The 18,295-nt window shown below is 37.1% G+C and overlaps 2 protein-coding genes across 2 annotated transcripts; both read left to right on the top strand.

Moving 5' to 3' along the window:
- The first annotated feature begins 953 nt into the window (after positions 1-953).
- On the top strand, positions 954-13,848 carry PHAX (phosphorylated adaptor for RNA export). The gene is made up of 5 exons (XM_032476623.1): positions 954-1,107; positions 2,556-3,169; positions 4,877-4,997; positions 6,527-6,610; positions 12,596-13,848. Exons 1-5 carry the CDS (start codon positions 1,012-1,014, stop codon positions 12,863-12,865), a joined length of 1,185 nt encoding a protein of 394 aa, XP_032332514.1. The 5' UTR covers positions 954-1,011; the 3' UTR covers positions 12,866-13,848.
- A 145-nt stretch (positions 13,849-13,993) lies between these two features.
- On the top strand, positions 13,994-18,221 carry TEX43 (testis expressed 43). Its single transcript, XM_006191453.2, has 3 exons — positions 13,994-15,236; positions 15,824-15,932; positions 17,986-18,221. The coding sequence occupies exons 1-3, from the start codon at positions 15,151-15,153 to the stop codon at positions 18,193-18,195; spliced, it is 405 nt and encodes a 134-aa protein (XP_006191515.1). The 5' UTR covers positions 13,994-15,150; the 3' UTR covers positions 18,196-18,221.
- Positions 18,222-18,295: the final 74 nt, after the last annotated feature.

Here is an 18,295-nt window from a genome sequence, read left to right on the forward strand (position 1 = left end):
GAACGAGCTAGATCTTTATATTTCTGTATGGAAAGGAAAGGTGTCCAGGATAAACTGCTACACCGTTTCTTTTTTAAAGTACATCACTGAACAGTAAAAAGTAAAAGTAACAAGATCCCCTTCATGTAAAAAAAAAAATCAGTATGTATTTCTTGACCATCTTTATAAACAAGTCACTGGACTGGACACTGGTGGAAACAGCAGTGAATAAAACAGATATGTTAGTGGGAATTAAGACAAAAACTAAAGCAAATACATCTGTGATTATTGACCCCATGAAGAAAACAAAAGGGGTTGCGAGTGACTTTAGAGGACCCTATTTTAGTTAGAGCGATCGAAAAAGACCTCTCTGAGAAGGTGGCATTTTCTCCGACTCCTGAATCATGTGAGAGAACCTGTGGGAAAATTGGGTCGGGGTGTTAGAGGGGTCTGCCAGGCAGAGGGAACAGCAACTGCAAAGGCCTTTGGCTGGTAAAGGAGAAAGGGTGCCTGAGGAACAAGTGCGTGGCTGGAAAGTCAGGGAGGGACAACAGACCCGCAGCCTTGCTGACCGTGCTGGGAACTCAGGCCTTATCGTGAGGAGGAAAGCCCAGGTCTGAGCAGGGTGGCGACCTCCCATCCTGCCTGGAAGGCTCCCCGGGAAGCTACCTGCAGGGTGGACTGCAGAGGAGCGAGAATGGAAGCAGGAAGACCTGCCTCGAGCATCCAGGAGGGGATGGTGATGCCAAGGCAGGAATCCTCTACGGCTGCCATTCATGCACATCTTTAGGTATGAAGAAAACAGTTCGGAAGAAAAGGCGCCAGCGTGTCGGGGCAGTAGGGGATTCATTTTCCCCCGAGTAGCTTAAGTGAGCAGTTTGCAATGACGACGCACCATCTGTTAGTCTCCACGCAGGCGTCGGGGCCAGCCCCCTCCCGCCGCCGCCGCGGCAGCCCCCGCCCGTCGGCCCCGCCCGCCGCCCCGCCGGAAGTGCTTGTCCGGCTCGCCGCGCCGCGCCGCGCCGCGGGAAGATGGCGCAGGAGGCCGGCGATATGGAAGATGGGCAGCTTTCTGACTCGGACTCCGACATGACGGTGGCACCCAGCGACAGGCCGCTGCAGGTGCCGGTGAGTGCGGAGGGCGGGCGGGTGCTTCTGGGCTGGGAGCGCGGAGCCCGCGCTGTGACGAGGGGCGCGCGAGCCGGCGCGGCGGGGAGGGTGAGGGGCGGGCGGGCGTCCCCGGCCTGGCGCGCGGAGCCGTGGGCCGTACGAACCTGGCCCGGCATCTCGCTGCGAGGCGGGGCCCGCGAGGCGTGCGGCCTCCCGGAGGCGGGCGTGCAGCTGTCTCTTCCCCGCCTCCGGCGCTCCGCTCCTCGTTTTCTCAACCTACAGGCACCGCTAAGTTGTCCCGTAAGGACGGATTTTTGAGGAAGATGCAGAACCTGAGACTATCGGCCCGCAGACAGCATGGCGCTCATTGTCGCCCTGAAGAGATAGTGAGTGAGGACTAGGGATTAAGTTCATCAGTTGCTCAGGGGCCTGGTCTTCCATTTTCCTACGGAACCGAGCTTCGTCATGCCACAATGTGGCACCGGGTTTTGTGTTAGCCTCCCAGTTTTCTAAGTCGGAGTTTGTCTGGGCTGCCGTGCTGAGTAGCAAGCTCTTTTGAGAGGGCTTTACTGTCAGGCTGCCCGCGTTCGAATCCTGGCGCCGCCACTGTGTGACCGCTGACAGGGTATCTAGCCTTGCGCCCCTGTCTTTAGAACAGGAATGGTAGTAGGACGCCCCTGATAGGGTGGCTCTAAGGCTTCAGTGGATCCTGAGTAATGGCTGACTAGTGGTAGCTGCCATTATTATTTCAAGATACAAAGACTTACCTTCTTGACTTAACGTCACCCCACCCCCATTCCTAGTGCATAATAGGAACTCAACAAATACTTTGTTTAATGTTTGTTGAAAAAAGCAAAGGTGATTCCTTTTGCATAGAAATGTCTTAGGAAATCGGTTCCAATTTATTTTGTTTTTCAGTCTCTTTCAGTTTGTTTTCCTTAGATTGACCCATGACTTGGTCAATTTAATGCTATGAACTCTGCAGTTTTAAAAGCAATTTGTCGGAGATTCCTACCCAAAGGAGTACTGTCTAGTCTAAAAGGAATATAGTCACAAAACCACGTGAAGTTAGTTGATGTGTCCAAACGCATGACACGCATCTTTGGAAAGAAAGAAAACATTGTTTTAACTGCTAGTAACAGTTATTTTGTATGTCATTGTCAAACATTCTGACAGTAACTGAAGAAAATCTTCTAAAGGTGAGAATTAAGAGCTTTGGTAATTTTTTAGAAAGAGACCTTAGAACTAAGTGCTACATTAGCTATATAGAAATAAGAATCTATGGCTTTAAAATTGGAAATTCCATATGGATCTTTAGAAATACAAGAATTGGATTGGATTGTCTTTGAAGATCATTTCTGCTTCAAAATGGTCCAGCTGAATCCCTAAATAATTTTTTAAAATAGCACATGGTGGCTGGAGTTAATGTGTTTTGTGGAATTGATTGTATTTTCTTTCACTTGCAGAAAGCCCTAGGTGGGGACTGTGCAGTGAGGCCCTTCCAGGGCACTGCAACCACTTGTGCGCCAGTATCACATTATCGGACTGTTAAAAGTGTGGATTCAAGTGAAGAGAGTTTTTCTGATTCTGACGATGACAGCTCTCTTTGGAAACGCAAGCGACAGAAATGTTTTAACCCTCCTCCCAAACCAGAGCCTTTTCAGTTTGGCCAGAGCAGCCAGAAGCCCCCTTTTCCCGGAGGGAAGAAGGTTAACAACATATGGGGTGCTGTGCTCCAGGAACAGAATCAAGATGCAGTGGCCACTGAACTTGGTATCTTGGGAATGGAGGGCACTATTGACAGAAGCAGACAATCCGAGACCTACAATTATTTGCTTGCTAAGAAACTTAAGAGGGAATCTCAAGAACATACAAAAGAATTAGACAAAGAGCTAGATGAATATATGCATGGTGGCAAAAAAACGGAATCAAAGGAGGAGGAAAATGGGCAAGGTCACCTCAAAAGGAAACGACCTGTCAAAGACAGAATAGGGGACAGACTAGAAATGAATTATAAAGGCCGATATGAGATTACAGAAGATGATTCTCAAGAGAAAGTGGCTGATGAAATTTCTTTCAGGTGAGCATTTAAATTTGTCCTACAAGTGATCACTTGACCAACTGTCTTCCATTTGTAGGAAATAAAATAGATTCCAGATACATTAATGATGATGTTCCTTTCTGAGATTTTTAAATTTAAGGCACAAACTCTGGGCTTATGTGGTTATATGTATATATCTGGGTGTTCTTAAATTTGAACAGACTTGATTGAATAATTTTGTAGATTTTTATGAACTTTTAAGCAGCTCTTTGCACTTAGTGCTATAGAATTCTTTAGATAAAAAGGTCTTTTTAAAATCACGTGAATTTTTTGAGTGTTTTCAAGCATTCATGACTTTTTTCTTTTTACAACTTTAGTGAGGCATGTTATACATATGATAAAATTCACCCATTTTAGGTGTTGATTTTTCAGTAAATTTCCCAGTTGTCCAACCACCAGCATGAAGCATTTTTAAAATATTTCCATCACCCTTTAAGATCGCTCATACCCATGTGCCCATTTAAAGTTAGTTCCTGTTCCCATTCCCAGATAACTGCTAATCTACTTTTTACTGGTATCAGTTTGCATTGATACCACACACACACACATCCATATTGGCTAATACACTTTGGCAATTATGAATAATGCTGTTATGAACTTTCACATGCACATCTCTGGACATGTATTTTCATTTCTTTTCAATAAACAGAAGTAGAATTGCTTGATGTTTGGTAAATTTACATTTTGTGTATTTTTAACATGAAATTTTAAAGGTTGAAATTTTGTTTACTTTTTAGTAGCTCTAAATCACTAATGAACAGTGTCACAAATTTGAAAACAGATATGTTCAAGAGTAATATAGCTAGGAGGAAAACAAGTGTTTACTAGTACCAGATTTTTTAAATACTGAGAGAATTTGGAATTTGAGTGCTGGAAAGGAACTTAGAGATTTTGTAAACCAAAGCCCTCGCTTACAAATATGAACCAGTAGTTGTGTGGCTTGCTCAGAGTCAAACCTGGAACTAAATTCTAGCCCCTTGTTCCTAGTCTAGAGCTCTTTTCTCAATAGATAAGAAAGGAGCCAGGTCTGGTTAGGGAACACCTAAGACTTCTTCATCTTTATGAAGTATGGCTTCTGATATTAGAAGTGCTGCTTACTTAGGCTCCCTATGCTTTTACCTCTCAATGGTAAAATAAAAATAATAAAACCCACTTCATAAAGTTGTTAGGATTGTACTTATCCCATAATAAGCCTTTAGTAAATATTAGCTTTATCCTTTGTTCTGAGGCAGTGAGACTGTAAGGGGAAAATCCAATCCATTTTAAAGTTCCCAGACAGCTCTGGAGTTAGAACAACTAACTTTTAGGCATCGTAATTTAAAAGCATGGTGTATGTTTATTTGTTTTGATGAGAGTGGACTGGTTTTATCTTCTTTTGCTTTTAGGCTTGCATTCCCCTTGCTGTGTGCATGTCTTTTGAAATCTGCCATGATCCAATAAGGCAAAGTGAAGAGGCCAGTTATTAAGACCTGAGATGGAACCCTGAGATTACTGTCTCCTTGAGTGACCCCAGATAGGAATGTTTCCATGTCAGTGATTCCAACATTATATTGAAGGTTTCGAAAAACAAATGTTATTAGAATGAGATTTTAATTATAGTTGGGGACTGATTACAGACTAAAGGTAGATTTCCTCAACTACACAACAAATAAAGAGATTAATATTATTTTATTTGTTCCTTATCAGGTTGCAGGAACCAAAGAAAGATTTGATAGCCCGAGTAGTGAGAATAATTGGGAACAAAAAGGCAATTGAACTTCTGATGGAAACTGCTGAAGTTGAACAAAATGGTGGCCTCTTTATAATGGTAAGACTAACTGCTTCGTTGTTTCTGGTTTTGCATTGTATTATGTGATTTTTTTATACAATGAACTTGTCTTTGTTGGATTTCTTATTTGTGAATCATTACAGTGTGTTTCAGATTTTTTAAAACTTCATTAATAATGAAAACTGAATTTAAAAGTTCAGTATAGTCAGTTTTTGTAATTAATACTTCCTTACAAAAAAGCATACATAAATTGTAGCCTGTTAGTGTGCAGTCAACAACAAATCTCTTACAGGATTCATTAAAAGTAGGGGCTGAAATTTTAAGAGAAAACTTTGATGAGAACCTGGAAGCTCAGATTTTGAGAATATAAGTTTTGGCATTTGAGGTGCCTTGTTTTGATTTTGGGTCTGCAACTTACTAGGTATGAGATTTGGCTAAATTATTTGACTTCTCAGACTTCAGTCTTTCTTGTAAAATGGTTTCAATCCCATATTATAAGGATTAGATAAGATAATGTATATGAAGTAATTATCACAGTGCCCAATACTTAGCTACGGTGAACAGAAGTTACTTTTGGTTCATTTAATTCATACATTCTTGAAGATTGGTTCTTGGGGACACACAAAAATAAATCTTATCATTTAAAAAGCACAGATAGATATAAAGTATATCTGAATGTTAAAATTTCATGAGTGGTGGGGGTGAACAGAAAAGAAAATGTCTAAAGAGGCTTCTGGCATTGGGGAAGCAAAAATGAAAAAAGGGTTAAAAAACCACTTTATTGTTCCAGAATGGCAGGAAGATCAGTTCGCTGGCTGGGGCAAGATCACAAGCGGTAGCATTTTATGCCATATAATGAATTGTTTTGCGGATCTCATTTAATTCACTTTTCACCACAGGATGAGGATGAAGTTTGAGTGGCTTTCTTGTTTATTCCTCATGGATTTGAATAGTAACATCACAAGAGACCAAATTAATATTATGCTGTGGAAATGGAGAGAAAAGAAACCAGTTAGAATCCATAGCACTGGCTGTGGAAATAGCCTGTGAACATAGATTATGGAAGTTAACGAAACAAATTATAATAATCATGAATGTACTGGCACCCCTATTTGTGTCACTGTTTAAGTGACAATTTTCATTCAGCTGTGAATGAAGGTAAAGATTTTATCAATATTTTAGGACTGTAATAATAAAAGCAGTGAGTTAATGGAAATCTACTGAATGTTGGGAAAACACAAGTCCCCATTCACTTTTTTGATTCCTTCTTTCCTTGTGCAATTTATTGTTGTGTGTTATGGTCTAGACTCAGGAAGCTTATGTTGTAGTTGGGGATGAGGGAAATAGTCCATAAAGAATAAACACAGTATCTTCAAGTGTGCTAAAAAGTGATACATGCTATGGGGAAAAGAATAGATCAAATGAAGTATGGAGAGGAGAGAACACTGCGGTTAAACAGGAGTGGTCGCCGCTGACCTTGATCTCTCCTTAGGAATGCCTCTGAAAGTTGCTTTGGCCATTCATGGGAAGAGTCTACACAGGGTAATTTTTTCGGTTCCTTTTTGTAGAATGGTAGTCGAAGAAGAACTCCAGGTGGAGTTTTCCTGAATCTCCTGAAGAATACTCCTAGTATCAGTGAAGAACAAATTAAGGTAAAAATAATAGTGACCATGACTTTAAAGATCAGTCATAAGTTGACTTCCACTCAGCCTCTAGCTTCATATTCTACTAGTGTCCATTACCTGCTCTGCCTTAAATTGACCAGTTTTGTCATTGCCTCTCTTCAAGTAAAACTTGTGCTTTTTGTAAAGCTTTGCTTCCTCTTTTTCTCCCCTTTCAGAGCTAAGATCAAGATTTCTTTTATGGCAATTTTCCTGGTCTCTTAGCACATAACTATTTTTTCTACCCTCCTACAACTTTTATTAATGAAACATTTTACACATGCTGAATAGATGAAAAAATAATAGGATAAATATGCATATATCCTTCAGCTAGATTCAGGGGTGGTTATTATTTTGACATTCTTATTTTACCTATACAATTTATTTCCTGTACCATTTGCAAACATCTTGATACTCAGCCCAGTAATAAGGATAATATCCTACATAGTCACACCTAAGAGCAATGAAAACAGTGTCATAGCATTATCTATCTGGACCTGACTGCAATTGCCTAAATTGTCCCAAGAATGTATTTTTGAGCTTTTTTCCTCCCCCAAACCAGGATCCTATCTAGATTTCCACATGCCATTTGTTACATCTCTTTTGATCTTTTTAATCCCACGTTTTCCTCTGATTTAGACCTTTTGAAGAGTCCAAGGTCATTATCTTATAGAATGTACCACATTCTGATGATGGCCTCCTCATGCATTTGTTTTGTTCATTCCTCTATCTGTTGTTTCTTATATATTGGAATCTAGGCACTTTAGTATTCTTAGTCATTTTGTATTACTCGAATGCCGTATGGGAAATCTTATATAGTGTGGGTTTTTCACAGCTAAAAATTTGGTATCTTTTGATTTGTTAATCAAGGAACATGATTTACATTTAGCAGATATGATCAGAATTGAGAACTGGCTTCTTAAACAGGAAGGAGATGGCACATGTGTAACACAGTTACAATACTGGAGAAGTTTTGTATTCTCTTTATTATCACACTGGGTGATAAGGGTGATAGGATGTGCTTTAGCTGTACTAGTATAATGTTAGTGGTAACAGATAAATAAAAGCCATTTCTCTTGAGCTGATACTCCATGTGAGCATATTTTGCATCTATTCAGTGTTTCTTTTTTATTTTTTTCTATCTATTCACTTTCAGTTTTTTGAAATGTTATTAAAATTCTTATAGAAAATGTTACTGTTGTTGCACATTTGAAATCTCTATTCCATAACTACTTTTTCCCTCTTTGGAACAATTATTTTGATAGCATAAATTTGTAATGACATAGATTTCCTTGGAAACACACCTTTAAGTGATAGAACACAGTTTATACCTTAATGCTCTCCCTCCTCTCCCACTATAATCCCTGACCAAAAGTGTGTACTTAGAAGGAACACTCTTCTTGGGTTTTTGTTTGATTGTAATATGTTACTCTTTTCAAAGAAATAGCATGATGTGATGAAAAGAATTCTTTTAAGATTTAAAATCTGGGCTTTAATCTTATTTTTGCCATTTAATGATTATATGAGTATGAGCAGATTATTTACTCTTCCTCAGCCTTAATTTTATCACATAAAAAGTGGGGACTTGAAATATCTCCTGCCTATTTAGTAGTGCTATAAAAGAGTTAAATAAAAATGATGTCTAGAAAACCTTTTTGTTAGTAACTAAACCTGAACAATTCCTAGGAATAGGAGAGAAGAAAATGACATTTATTTACCACTCACCTGGCGGTGGACCAAATGTTTCTGACTTAATCTTTATCACAGTCTATTAGTGGGTATTACCTCCTTTGCAAATGAAGAGCAATAAAAAGAATATTTAATTTTAATTTGAGATCACATAGACCACTGACCGCAAACCTGTGTTGCTCTCACTGAATTACTGTCTTTGAAAGGGATTTCTTCTAACTCATTGTGGAGAAAGGGATTTAATGTTAGTAGTTTTTTAACCTTAAACTGCCAGAAACATTGCATTATAATAAAAGAAATGTTTAAAAGATAAACAAATGGGATCTAATTAAATAAGCTTTTACACAGCAAAGGAAACTGTAAGCAAAACAAAACGACATCCTGCGGAATGGGAGAAAATATTTGCAAATGATGAGACTGACAGAGGTTTAATTTCCAGAATATATAAACAGCTCATACAACTTCATAGCAAATAAATAAATAAATAAATAAATAAATAAATAAATAAATAAATAAATAAATAAATAAATAAATAAAAAGCAACCCAATCCAAAAATGGGCAGAACACCTAAACAAGCAATTCTCCAGTGAAGATACACAAATGGCCAATAGGCACATGAAAAAATGCCCAGTAGCATTTATCAGAGAAATGCAAATCAAAACTACAGTGAGGTACCACCTCACACCACTCAGAATGTCCATCGGTAAAAAGTCCACATACGATAAATGCTGGAGAAAGTGTCGAGAAAAGGGAACCCTCCTACACTGCTGGTGGGAATGTAGTTTGGTGCAGCCATTATGGAAAACAGTATGGAGATTCCTCAAAAAATTAAAAATAGACCTACCATATGATCCAGCAATCCCACTCCTGGGCATATATCAGAGGGAACTCTAATTTGAAAAGATACATGCACCCCAATGTTCATCGAAGCACTGTATACAATAGCCAAGACATGGATGCAACCTACATGTCCATTGACAGATGGCTGGATAAAGAAGTTTTGGTATATGTATACAAATTTTAAAAAAAAGAATAAAATAATGCCATTTGCAGTAACATGGTTGGACCTGGAGATTGTCATTCTAAGTGAAGTAGGCCAGAAAGAGAAAGAAAAATACCACATGATATCACTTATATGTGGAATCTAAAAGAAGAAGAAGAAGAAAGAAGACACTAATGAACTCATCTATAAAACAGAAACAGACTCACAGACATAGTGAACAATCTTATGGTTCCTGGGGAAAGGGGATGGGAGGGGATAAATTTGGGAGTTTGAGATTTGCAAATGTTAACTGCTATATATAAAAACAGATTTAAAAAACAATTTCTTCTGTATAGCCCAGGGAACTGTATTCAATATCTCGTAATAACCTTTAATGAAAAAGAATATGAAAATGGAACATATGTATATATATGCATGACTGGAACATTAGGCTGTACACCAGAAGTTGACACATTGTAACTGACTATACTTCAATTAAAAAAAAAACTAAAAAAAAAAGAAGAAAAGAAACATTTGTAATACCTAATAATAGGGGAATGTTGGCTTATAGGGACATTCTTAAAAAGACTGTTCTGTAAGCCTGTATCTTTATGAAGCAATTTTAAGAAAATTAGAAAATGCATTAATAACTGAATTTTTTTAAAGGCAAAGTACACATTTATAAAGAAAGTGGGGCAGGGGACAATAGATTGGTAGGTAAAACACCAAAATGTTACCAACGATTTGGTCTGTTTTGAGGGGCTATAAATGTTTTGACTTTTACGATTTTTCTGCATGTGTATGAATTGACTTGTTATTAGAGGGAAAACCCTGAAGGCAAATAGAATTTTATTATAGGTAATTTCATATGCCATTCAAATAAGGATGTTATAACTATTCTTTTAATTACTACATTGCTAACAATCACAGTCTGTAGAACTTGGAAGCCAGAACTGAACTGAGTGAGCTTCTTTTCAATTGTTATTCATTTGATTTTGGTTTGGTATGTAGCCTTATTTAAGTTTTGTTTTAGAAAATAAAAAATTTGTGAAGAAAACAAGGAAGAATAGTTAGAAGTTGATTTGCTGTATTTTTTAAAAAGCGCAACTATAATTGTCTCCCTCTGCAAATAGTATACGGTTTAGGTTCTTAACTTACACAGTTAATTATAGAGATGTGGATGGAAGGGGGAAAAATGCTCTCAGATTATCTGTTGTCTGCATTTGTTGTTAACATTAACAGTATGCTACAAAGACATGTCTTCGGGCCATTCCCCAGTTTGTTCTATTTAAATTCATAACTCATGGGAATGACATTCCTTTTTAATAAGGCTTGCCATATTTGGAGGGACAAGGGGCACTTCATAATTTTATTTAGTGTTGCAAAGCATTGTACTAGTTAGAATTGTTCTTATCAAGATATTTGGATGTGCTCCCTTAGAAAATGAAAATACCTCTGCTATCTCTCCACTTGAAAATACATAGACCCTTGAAAAAACTGTAAATTATCACACTTTGGGAAGGCCACATAATAAGGTTTCAGAATATGGATTTGGAGAAACCATGCATGACTTTAGACTTTATGCCTTAATGTGATACATCTAATCTTGTGCATTACTTTCCCCACTGAAAACAAAGATAATCCCCACCTTTTAAGGTTCTTGTGCGAATGAAGAGTTCAGACATGTGTAAAGTTCTTAGCATAATGCCTGGCTCATAAAAGTGCTCATTCAGGAAGTGATATCTGGCCTCTTTTTCCTCTGAATTAACCTTTTTTGTCCTTCCTGCGCTGTTTTCTCCCATATGTATCTTCCTCCTTCACCCCAGTCCTTCCTCATTTCTTAGCAAATACTTTTTTTCCTTCTCTTCATCAGAGCCCTCCTTTTCTGAAGGTTTCCCATATCGCCTTCATTTTAGGGTTCCTTACTCCTTTCCTTCCGTGTGCTGCTTATAATCACTTAGCGAAGGAGAGGACGCCCTTTATCTCACCATCCTCCATGTTGCTTTTTGTAAATAAGAAGGGATTTGCACTGTGTGCACTTAAAGAATATAATAGGGACTGGCTTGGCTAGTTATTAAGAGTCCCTTTCTAAGGAGGGAGGGTATAGCTCAAGCAGTAGAGCACATGCTTAGCATGCATGAGGTCCTGGGTTCAATCCCTGACATTTCCTCTAAAAATAAATAAGTAAACCTAATTACTGCCCCCTGCCAAAAAAAAAAAAAAAGTCCCTTTCTAGAACAGAAGAGGGTGTCAAAGTGTGTCCTGCCTATACTAGCTTCTTTTGTAAGCCTTTGAACCTTTTCTGTATTAGCACTGTCATTTTGGCCTTCTCTTTGGATCCCTGACCTACTGTTTTTTCTCTGCACTCTAAAATTACACTCACTTACCTGTATCAAGTTTCCCAGAAGTTATTTTATGTTTTTCCATGTAATGCTTCAGTGGACATGTACTTTCTACTTGAACAGTTCTCATATGCTCACGATTTTACCTCCATTTGGCAATGTTTGGAGATTTTTGGTTGTTACAATTTAGGGGTGGGGTGGGTATGTGCTAGTGGGTAGAAGCCAGGTATGCTGGTGAACACCCTACAAGGCATACAACAGACTGCCACACAAAGAATTACTTGGCTTGAAATGTGCAATAGTTGAGAATACATATACTTAACAAGATTCTCATACTTTCATGCTATGAAGTCCCTTTTCTGACATCCTGGAATGGATCCCAGTTCTGACTATATTATTTTTATGCCTTGTGATTAAAGTTTTTGACAGAGATTTACATTGTCACATGTTAACTACAGTAATGCTTCAGGGATGGAATTTTTCTTACATTGTGTTAGTTACATGATCATACTTAAATCACACAGTTCAGGCATGGCTCAGTTTCTTAATATGTGCAATCACATATAGTTATGATGACATTTCAAAATTAGTAAATTATTATACCAGAGACTTTGGTAAAATGCCTTCCTATTTGTGATAAATTATATTTTATTTAAATTTTAAATAGTATGATTTTCTACTTTATCTTTACATTTAAAAAACCTTTAACTGTAGATTAATATGTTATGGTAGGGTAAACATTGACCTTAGACCTAACACTAGGTTGAGTTTGAAACATAGCTTTATCCTCAACTTGCAATGAAGATGTATCTAATATCGTGGACTCTGTGTCTATCAGTCTAATGCTGATTTTTTTGTGAGAAATTGAGTATTTTGGATATCATGAATGTAAAGGGTCTGCCTTGTAACAGACTTTTAATAAATGGTAGTTCTTATTTACTACAGTTGTTCCTTTATTGTAGGACATTTTCTACATTGAAAATCAAAAGGAATATGAAAATAAAAAAGCTGCTAGGAAGAGAAGAACGCAAGTGTTGGGAAAAAAGATGAAACAAGCTATTAAAAGTCTGAATTTTCAAGAAGAAGATGATACATCACGAGAGACTTTTGCAAGTGACACAAATGAGGCCCTGGCCTCTCTTGATGAATCACAGGAGGGACATGGAGAAACAAAGTTGGATGCAGAGGAAGCCATTGAAGTTGATCATTCTCATGATCTGGACATCTTTTAGTACAGTTTGAGGAATAAGCCTTTCTAAAATAACATTGTAATAAGCCATTTCTACTGAGATTGTTTTCTTTTACTTTGCACTGATAAGCAGAAATCTGGAGAGAACTGTTTTCTTGTTTTCAATAAAACTGAATATGTGGGGAAATGAATGCGATCAATAGAAACATTGTAAAATTTCTCATGTCTGATAAAATACATAAAAATACATAGCAGAGGATTTAATTTCTCAATCTGTTGCATGTGTTAATTATTACTAGTTGATAGTTTTGTCCAGGTTATAACTGGCCATTCAAAGTTTGTTTTCTTTTTATAATTTATCTTTGCAATGAATTATGATTGGTTTCAAAACATTCCATTAAATATCCTAATAATATTGTTAAGCTATTACAGATGCATTCAAGTTTAGTTCTTCTATGATCTTAGAACTCTTAGGCAGTTTTAATGACAGAGACTAAAATTAAAATAGGTTTTTACTAGTGGTTCTTTCTACTTATTTGTCTGTCCAGAAGTAAATAAACATCAGAAGCTTTTCAAAGAAGTATTGGTTCTTAACTTTGTTTATGACTTCTTATTAGTTACCTTAGTCACATGCTAAATATTGAGTATGATCTATACCTGCATAATTACCATGACATTTAAAAAGTTCCTGGGGGTGGCCTGCCTAAGATTTTTTTACCTTATGTTAAGGAGTCTAGGTATTGAAAATGTTTCATCTGCATGATGTTTCAAATTACTCATTTTTATTTAAGGAAGTAAAGATAGTTTACTTAAGATGCTCCAAGAGTTGACTATAGTTTACAAAATAGATTAAGCAAAAATATTTAGGAAGCAATTATAAAGTATTCTTTACAGCAGTGTACTTGAAGTCTTTCAGTAGTTCCTAAAATACATGGTCATTGAAGTTGGATCTAAGGGTCTAAGCAGAGAAAAAAGAGAAAAATGGTTATTGGTTGCTTTTTATTATTAAAGAATGCAAAAATAAAATTAGAGTTTTGGCGGTCCTTAATGAGTTTCAAGTGACTTTATTTTTTAATCTCAAATATTCTTTCATAAAATTGTTATAACCAAGGAAAGATACATATTTTAAATAGGTAACTGGATATTGTCCCTGAGATTTTTTTTTAACTTTATTTTGGTGATTTTTTTTAATTGAAGTGTAATTGACTTAAAATAATATATTAGTTTCAGGTGTACAACATAGTGATTCAGTTTTCTTACACATTGCAAAATGATCACCGTGGTTCCTGAGATTATTTATTTTATGTGCGGTGATTTTAAAGATACACTATATTAGGAAAAATAAGCAACATTCAGAAATCTAGATGCCACATATCCATGTAAATACTGCTCATTTTTCTGGTGAAACTTACAGTTTTTGAACGACGTTAATGCCTGAGGCTACTTTATCGTCATTAAATGGATTGCTGCTCCCCACCACCTTTCTGGCTTGTTATCATCAACAGTTGTTTTTTTAATTTTTGCAGACTACACAGATTTCTGGCTTGTACTGTATCCTATGTTATATATAAAAAACAGTTCAATTTTTAAGGTTCTTTAAAGTTTTGTATATTAAAATTACTCTTCTCTAGATCTTTCTGATGATCCAGATCTAGGAATGTCTATCCAAAACTTGCCAGACATGTGTTCAGTTAATACTCTCACCAAATCAGTATACTTTGCAGTCATTCTTCCGGCTCAGCCTAACATTTTCCCTACTAGCTGGCTAGTAGGATTGACAATAATAACCTTCCACATCTCTGGCCTAGTAGTTGAGGTGCTCATCCTCACTCATAACCTTACTTTATTAAAATGAGCTTTGTAATCAGAAATACTCTGCGATGTAACTCAAATCCTAGGGGATAAAGTGGATTGGGTTGGTTTGGGTTTAGGCAAGTTAGGCAAGTAACGGTGAAACATAAACGGGACACGTATCGGCCATGTGCAGTATTTAAGGAGGAAAATCAACTAAGAAATAGTGTTCATATGAAGTGATTATTTGTGAATACTTGTTTAGTTCAATATATTTTTAATATCTTTGTCAACTTTGTAGTATGTCTGCAAGCATCCTCATTTTTTAATTATTCTTGATAAGAATGATGTACTCAAGAAAGAGTATTAACACTGAAAATAGCTGTATGCTCTGCACTCTTAAACTGCTGATGTAACTGCTGCAGGTTGCCATGAAGTTAGCAAAACATTGTTACATCTGAAGCAGCAATGTCATCACAATTAGATCCAGTAGGATAGTGACGTTCTGGATGAGAATTCCTGTCACTACTGGCAGTGATGGCTTCAGGCAAAGACACTTGTCCTATTCTACCTAAACTTACCAACAACTATTCTGATGCGAATTCACATAAGCCTGCTAACAAGTGAGGTCTCAAGGGTTCTGGGTTTTTGGGTGGGTTTTTCTGTTTTTTGTTTTTGTTTGTTTGGATTTTTTTCTTGTTTTCCAATCTGGGAGCTAGAAAGGTGAAGACAATAATTCTGTCCTTCCCCCGGCATCTATACAGAAAGCTTTATGTTCCAGAATGAAACTGTGTGTATACCAAGAAAGCAAGTCTGACCTGTGCACAAAATTCAGAAGCTAAATTAGTTGTTCTTTTTTTTTTGTGACTGGCCAGGGATTCCTTCAGGCGATGAGTGGGCCTGGGGCAAATGATAGTGTACTGCCTTCCCCCTTAAAATCAGGCCAAAATGAACATCATGAGCAAATTGTAAAGGACAGCATGCGGTTAGAGGTACAGATACCCCAGATTCCCAGCCCCGACTCTCAATCTTGGGGATTTAATGGCTGGTTATCTGTTAGGTGAGCCTCAAATGGCAAAGCTCTATCCTGCAGCTGTGGGGGTCCAAACCTCACAGATGCAACAAAACTGCCTCCATTTGCTCAAATGATGCTAAAATGACTCTATTTAACTCACAAGATATCCTTTCTTCTTGCTTTCCTAATATTCAGGTGTGATGAGATTCATTTGCCTCGGTTTTCATTAAAGCAAGGGATGATCCCAAGACGTTACGTAATGCCTTGGAAAGAAAACATAAAATTCAGGAGTGTGAACCTGAAGGTATTTTCCTATAAGTATTAATAATTTAAAAACTTGTACTGTTTAATATATCTGTGAATAGACATACATAACTATGAACATAGGTCCTTAGAACTTATTCTTAAAACTGAAGGTTTGTACCCTTTATTTCCTCATTTCTCCCTCCCCACAGGCCCTAGCAACCACCATTCTATTCTGATAAAAACTGATGCACTTTCACATAAACTTGCAAGTAAAACTTACACAGCAATACCTATTCAAATAACCCAGTTGCAATCTTAGATAAACTGAAACATTTCACAACTATATGTTCACCTTTTTCTCTACATAATGCCAACTCACAGGTTCATCAGAAGTAGGCGCCATTAATATTAAAGCTACAGTACAGTGTGTATTTTTAAAGTTGTACTGTATACTCAGGTTGAGAGCTATGGGAACAGTTAGGCTAGATTTACAGATAAGACTCCTTGCCCATTCAATGCTCCTATTCAGTAGTGAATAGTTTCAAAACATTTTCCAAATTTATATTGATGATTCACTTGTGAAAAGCTAAGTTGTTTCTTTAAACGAAAATAGAATATTTTGTAATAAACTGTAAGAGGAGATTTCAGGCTAGGATTCCTAGAAGGAAATGTGTTTATGTAACTAATTTGCAAATTTTTAATGGATAAGCAATTAATGTTGAATAAGAATATACTTTGCCAAGACAGAGATGATAGTACAAAATATAATTATTACATGATATATAAAGTCTGAAAATATGGTTCAATTTTCTTACAAAATACACAATACAGTATAATAAATAAAACTACCATTTGCCTTGAGATGATTATTTGATATGTATTTTTAGCTGATATTTTGAAAACAAATGTAAAACTAAGTATATCAAGACGTATAACAGACTTAAACATAAAATTTATATGGTTAGTAAGACTTTCTAAAATCTTAATATTGGGCTTATTTCGTGTAACAGTGTCTTATCAAGTCATTTTCAGTTTCCTAAGTAGGTTTAGCATGGTGACAGTATTACTACTGACTTTATCTTTTTCATTTACTAGAACTATAGGAACTACAGGGTATAAACTGAGTTGAAGTCAATAACGAAGAACTGTTTTGAATGCATTATTCTTGACCTTACTCTTTGAAACTGTAATTTGGCATGAGTTTCACATATTTATTACACTTCTGCCATTTAGTTGACAATGTTCCTAACAATTTTTAAAAGATAGTTAGTGACTAGGGTATGGAACATTCTACCTTACAGAGTAAAAATGAAAATTAAATGAGAATATTTTTAAGAGAAAGCAAGTTTATTTAGAGAGATACACACTCCATAGACAGAGTGCGGGGCATCTCCAAAGGTGACAGGCGAGAGCCAGCCCCAGAGCATGAGGTTGTCTAAGAAAGGGAGATTAGCCCAAATGAGAATTAAATGAAGCGAATGAACACTAAGTAAATGCTAGGTATGCTTTCCTTCCATTTTACCATTTTTCCTATAGGAAGTGATACAGCTATTTAACAACATAAAAATAAGAACACAGCATAGAAGAGATGGGGCACCCTAAGACCAGGCCAGACTACTATTCAGTAGTATCAAAGAATCAGAAATAGATGTACAGTTAAGACAGTAACCTCAAGTAACTCTTGTTTATCCAGCAGCAGTTGCAGTAGCAGCCACGTACTGTATGGCTATTTAACTTAGTACTCAGCACAATTTATTCACTCACATATGATGTTTTATTCAACACTCAAAGAATCCTTTAATAGTTCCCACTTTATGTTTGAGGAAACAGAGTCTCATGGTGGTTAAGTGATTTGTACAAGGTCACATAATTATCCAAACTAAAGTTCAGCGAGCTAACTCTTAAGTCTATAGTACTCACTCCACATCACTCGCTCTTCCTGGTAGTGAGAAGACCAATGAGGGAGCACTGCTCTTTAAAAAAGGATGTTGCTCTGCCCCCAGACCTACCTTCTCGGCAGGAACAGTTAGAAAAACTACTGGGCAACTTTCATCTCAACCTAATAAAGCTATGTTTGGTGTAATACACAGCAGATTGTTTTTTCCTCTTAGCATGCAGAAGCATGTGGGATCCACGCCGGCCCTTTGGAAGACTCTCTGTTTCTGAATCACAGTGAAAGGCTTTGCCATGGGGAAGATCGTAAAGTTGTCTTGAGGAAAGTCCCACCAGAAATAAAAATTGCAGATATGCCTCTGCATTCACCTCTCTCCAGGTACCAGAGCACTGTGATCTCCCATGGCTTCAGAAGGCGACTGGTCTGATGAAAGGAGAATAAAGTGATAAAGTATTTGTCTTTCTCTCCTATAGATGTTTAAATCAGTTGTACACTTGTATTTCGCCTACAGGTTCAATTTGTTCAAA

Source organism: Camelus ferus, chromosome 3 (genome assembly GCF_009834535.1).
Source record: "Camelus ferus isolate YT-003-E chromosome 3, BCGSAC_Cfer_1.0, whole genome shotgun sequence".
Taxonomy (NCBI): domain Eukaryota; kingdom Metazoa; phylum Chordata; class Mammalia; order Artiodactyla; family Camelidae; genus Camelus; species Camelus ferus.

Excerpts from the sequence above, each read along its gene's own strand:
- PHAX (XM_032476623.1), top strand. The coding sequence starts at position 1,012 with ATGGCGCAGGAGGCCGGCGATATGGAAGATGGGCAGCTTTCTGACTCG. Across the intron at positions 4,998-6,526 it reads ATGGTGGCCTCTTTATAATG|AATGGTAGTCGAAGAAGAAC; the intron begins GTAAGACTAACT and ends TCCTTTTTGTAG. Across the intron at positions 6,611-12,595 it reads TCAGTGAAGAACAAATTAAG|GACATTTTCTACATTGAAAA; the intron begins GTAAAAATAATA and ends CCTTTATTGTAG.
- TEX43 (XM_006191453.2), top strand. The coding sequence starts at position 15,151 with ATGGCTTCAGGCAAAGACACTTGTCCTATTCTACCTAAACTTACCAAC. Across the intron at positions 15,237-15,823 it reads TCACATAAGCCTGCTAACAA|GTGTGATGAGATTCATTTGC; the intron begins GTGAGGTCTCAA and ends CCTAATATTCAG. Across the intron at positions 15,933-17,985 it reads TCAGGAGTGTGAACCTGAAG|CATGCAGAAGCATGTGGGAT; the intron begins GTATTTTCCTAT and ends TTTTCCTCTTAG.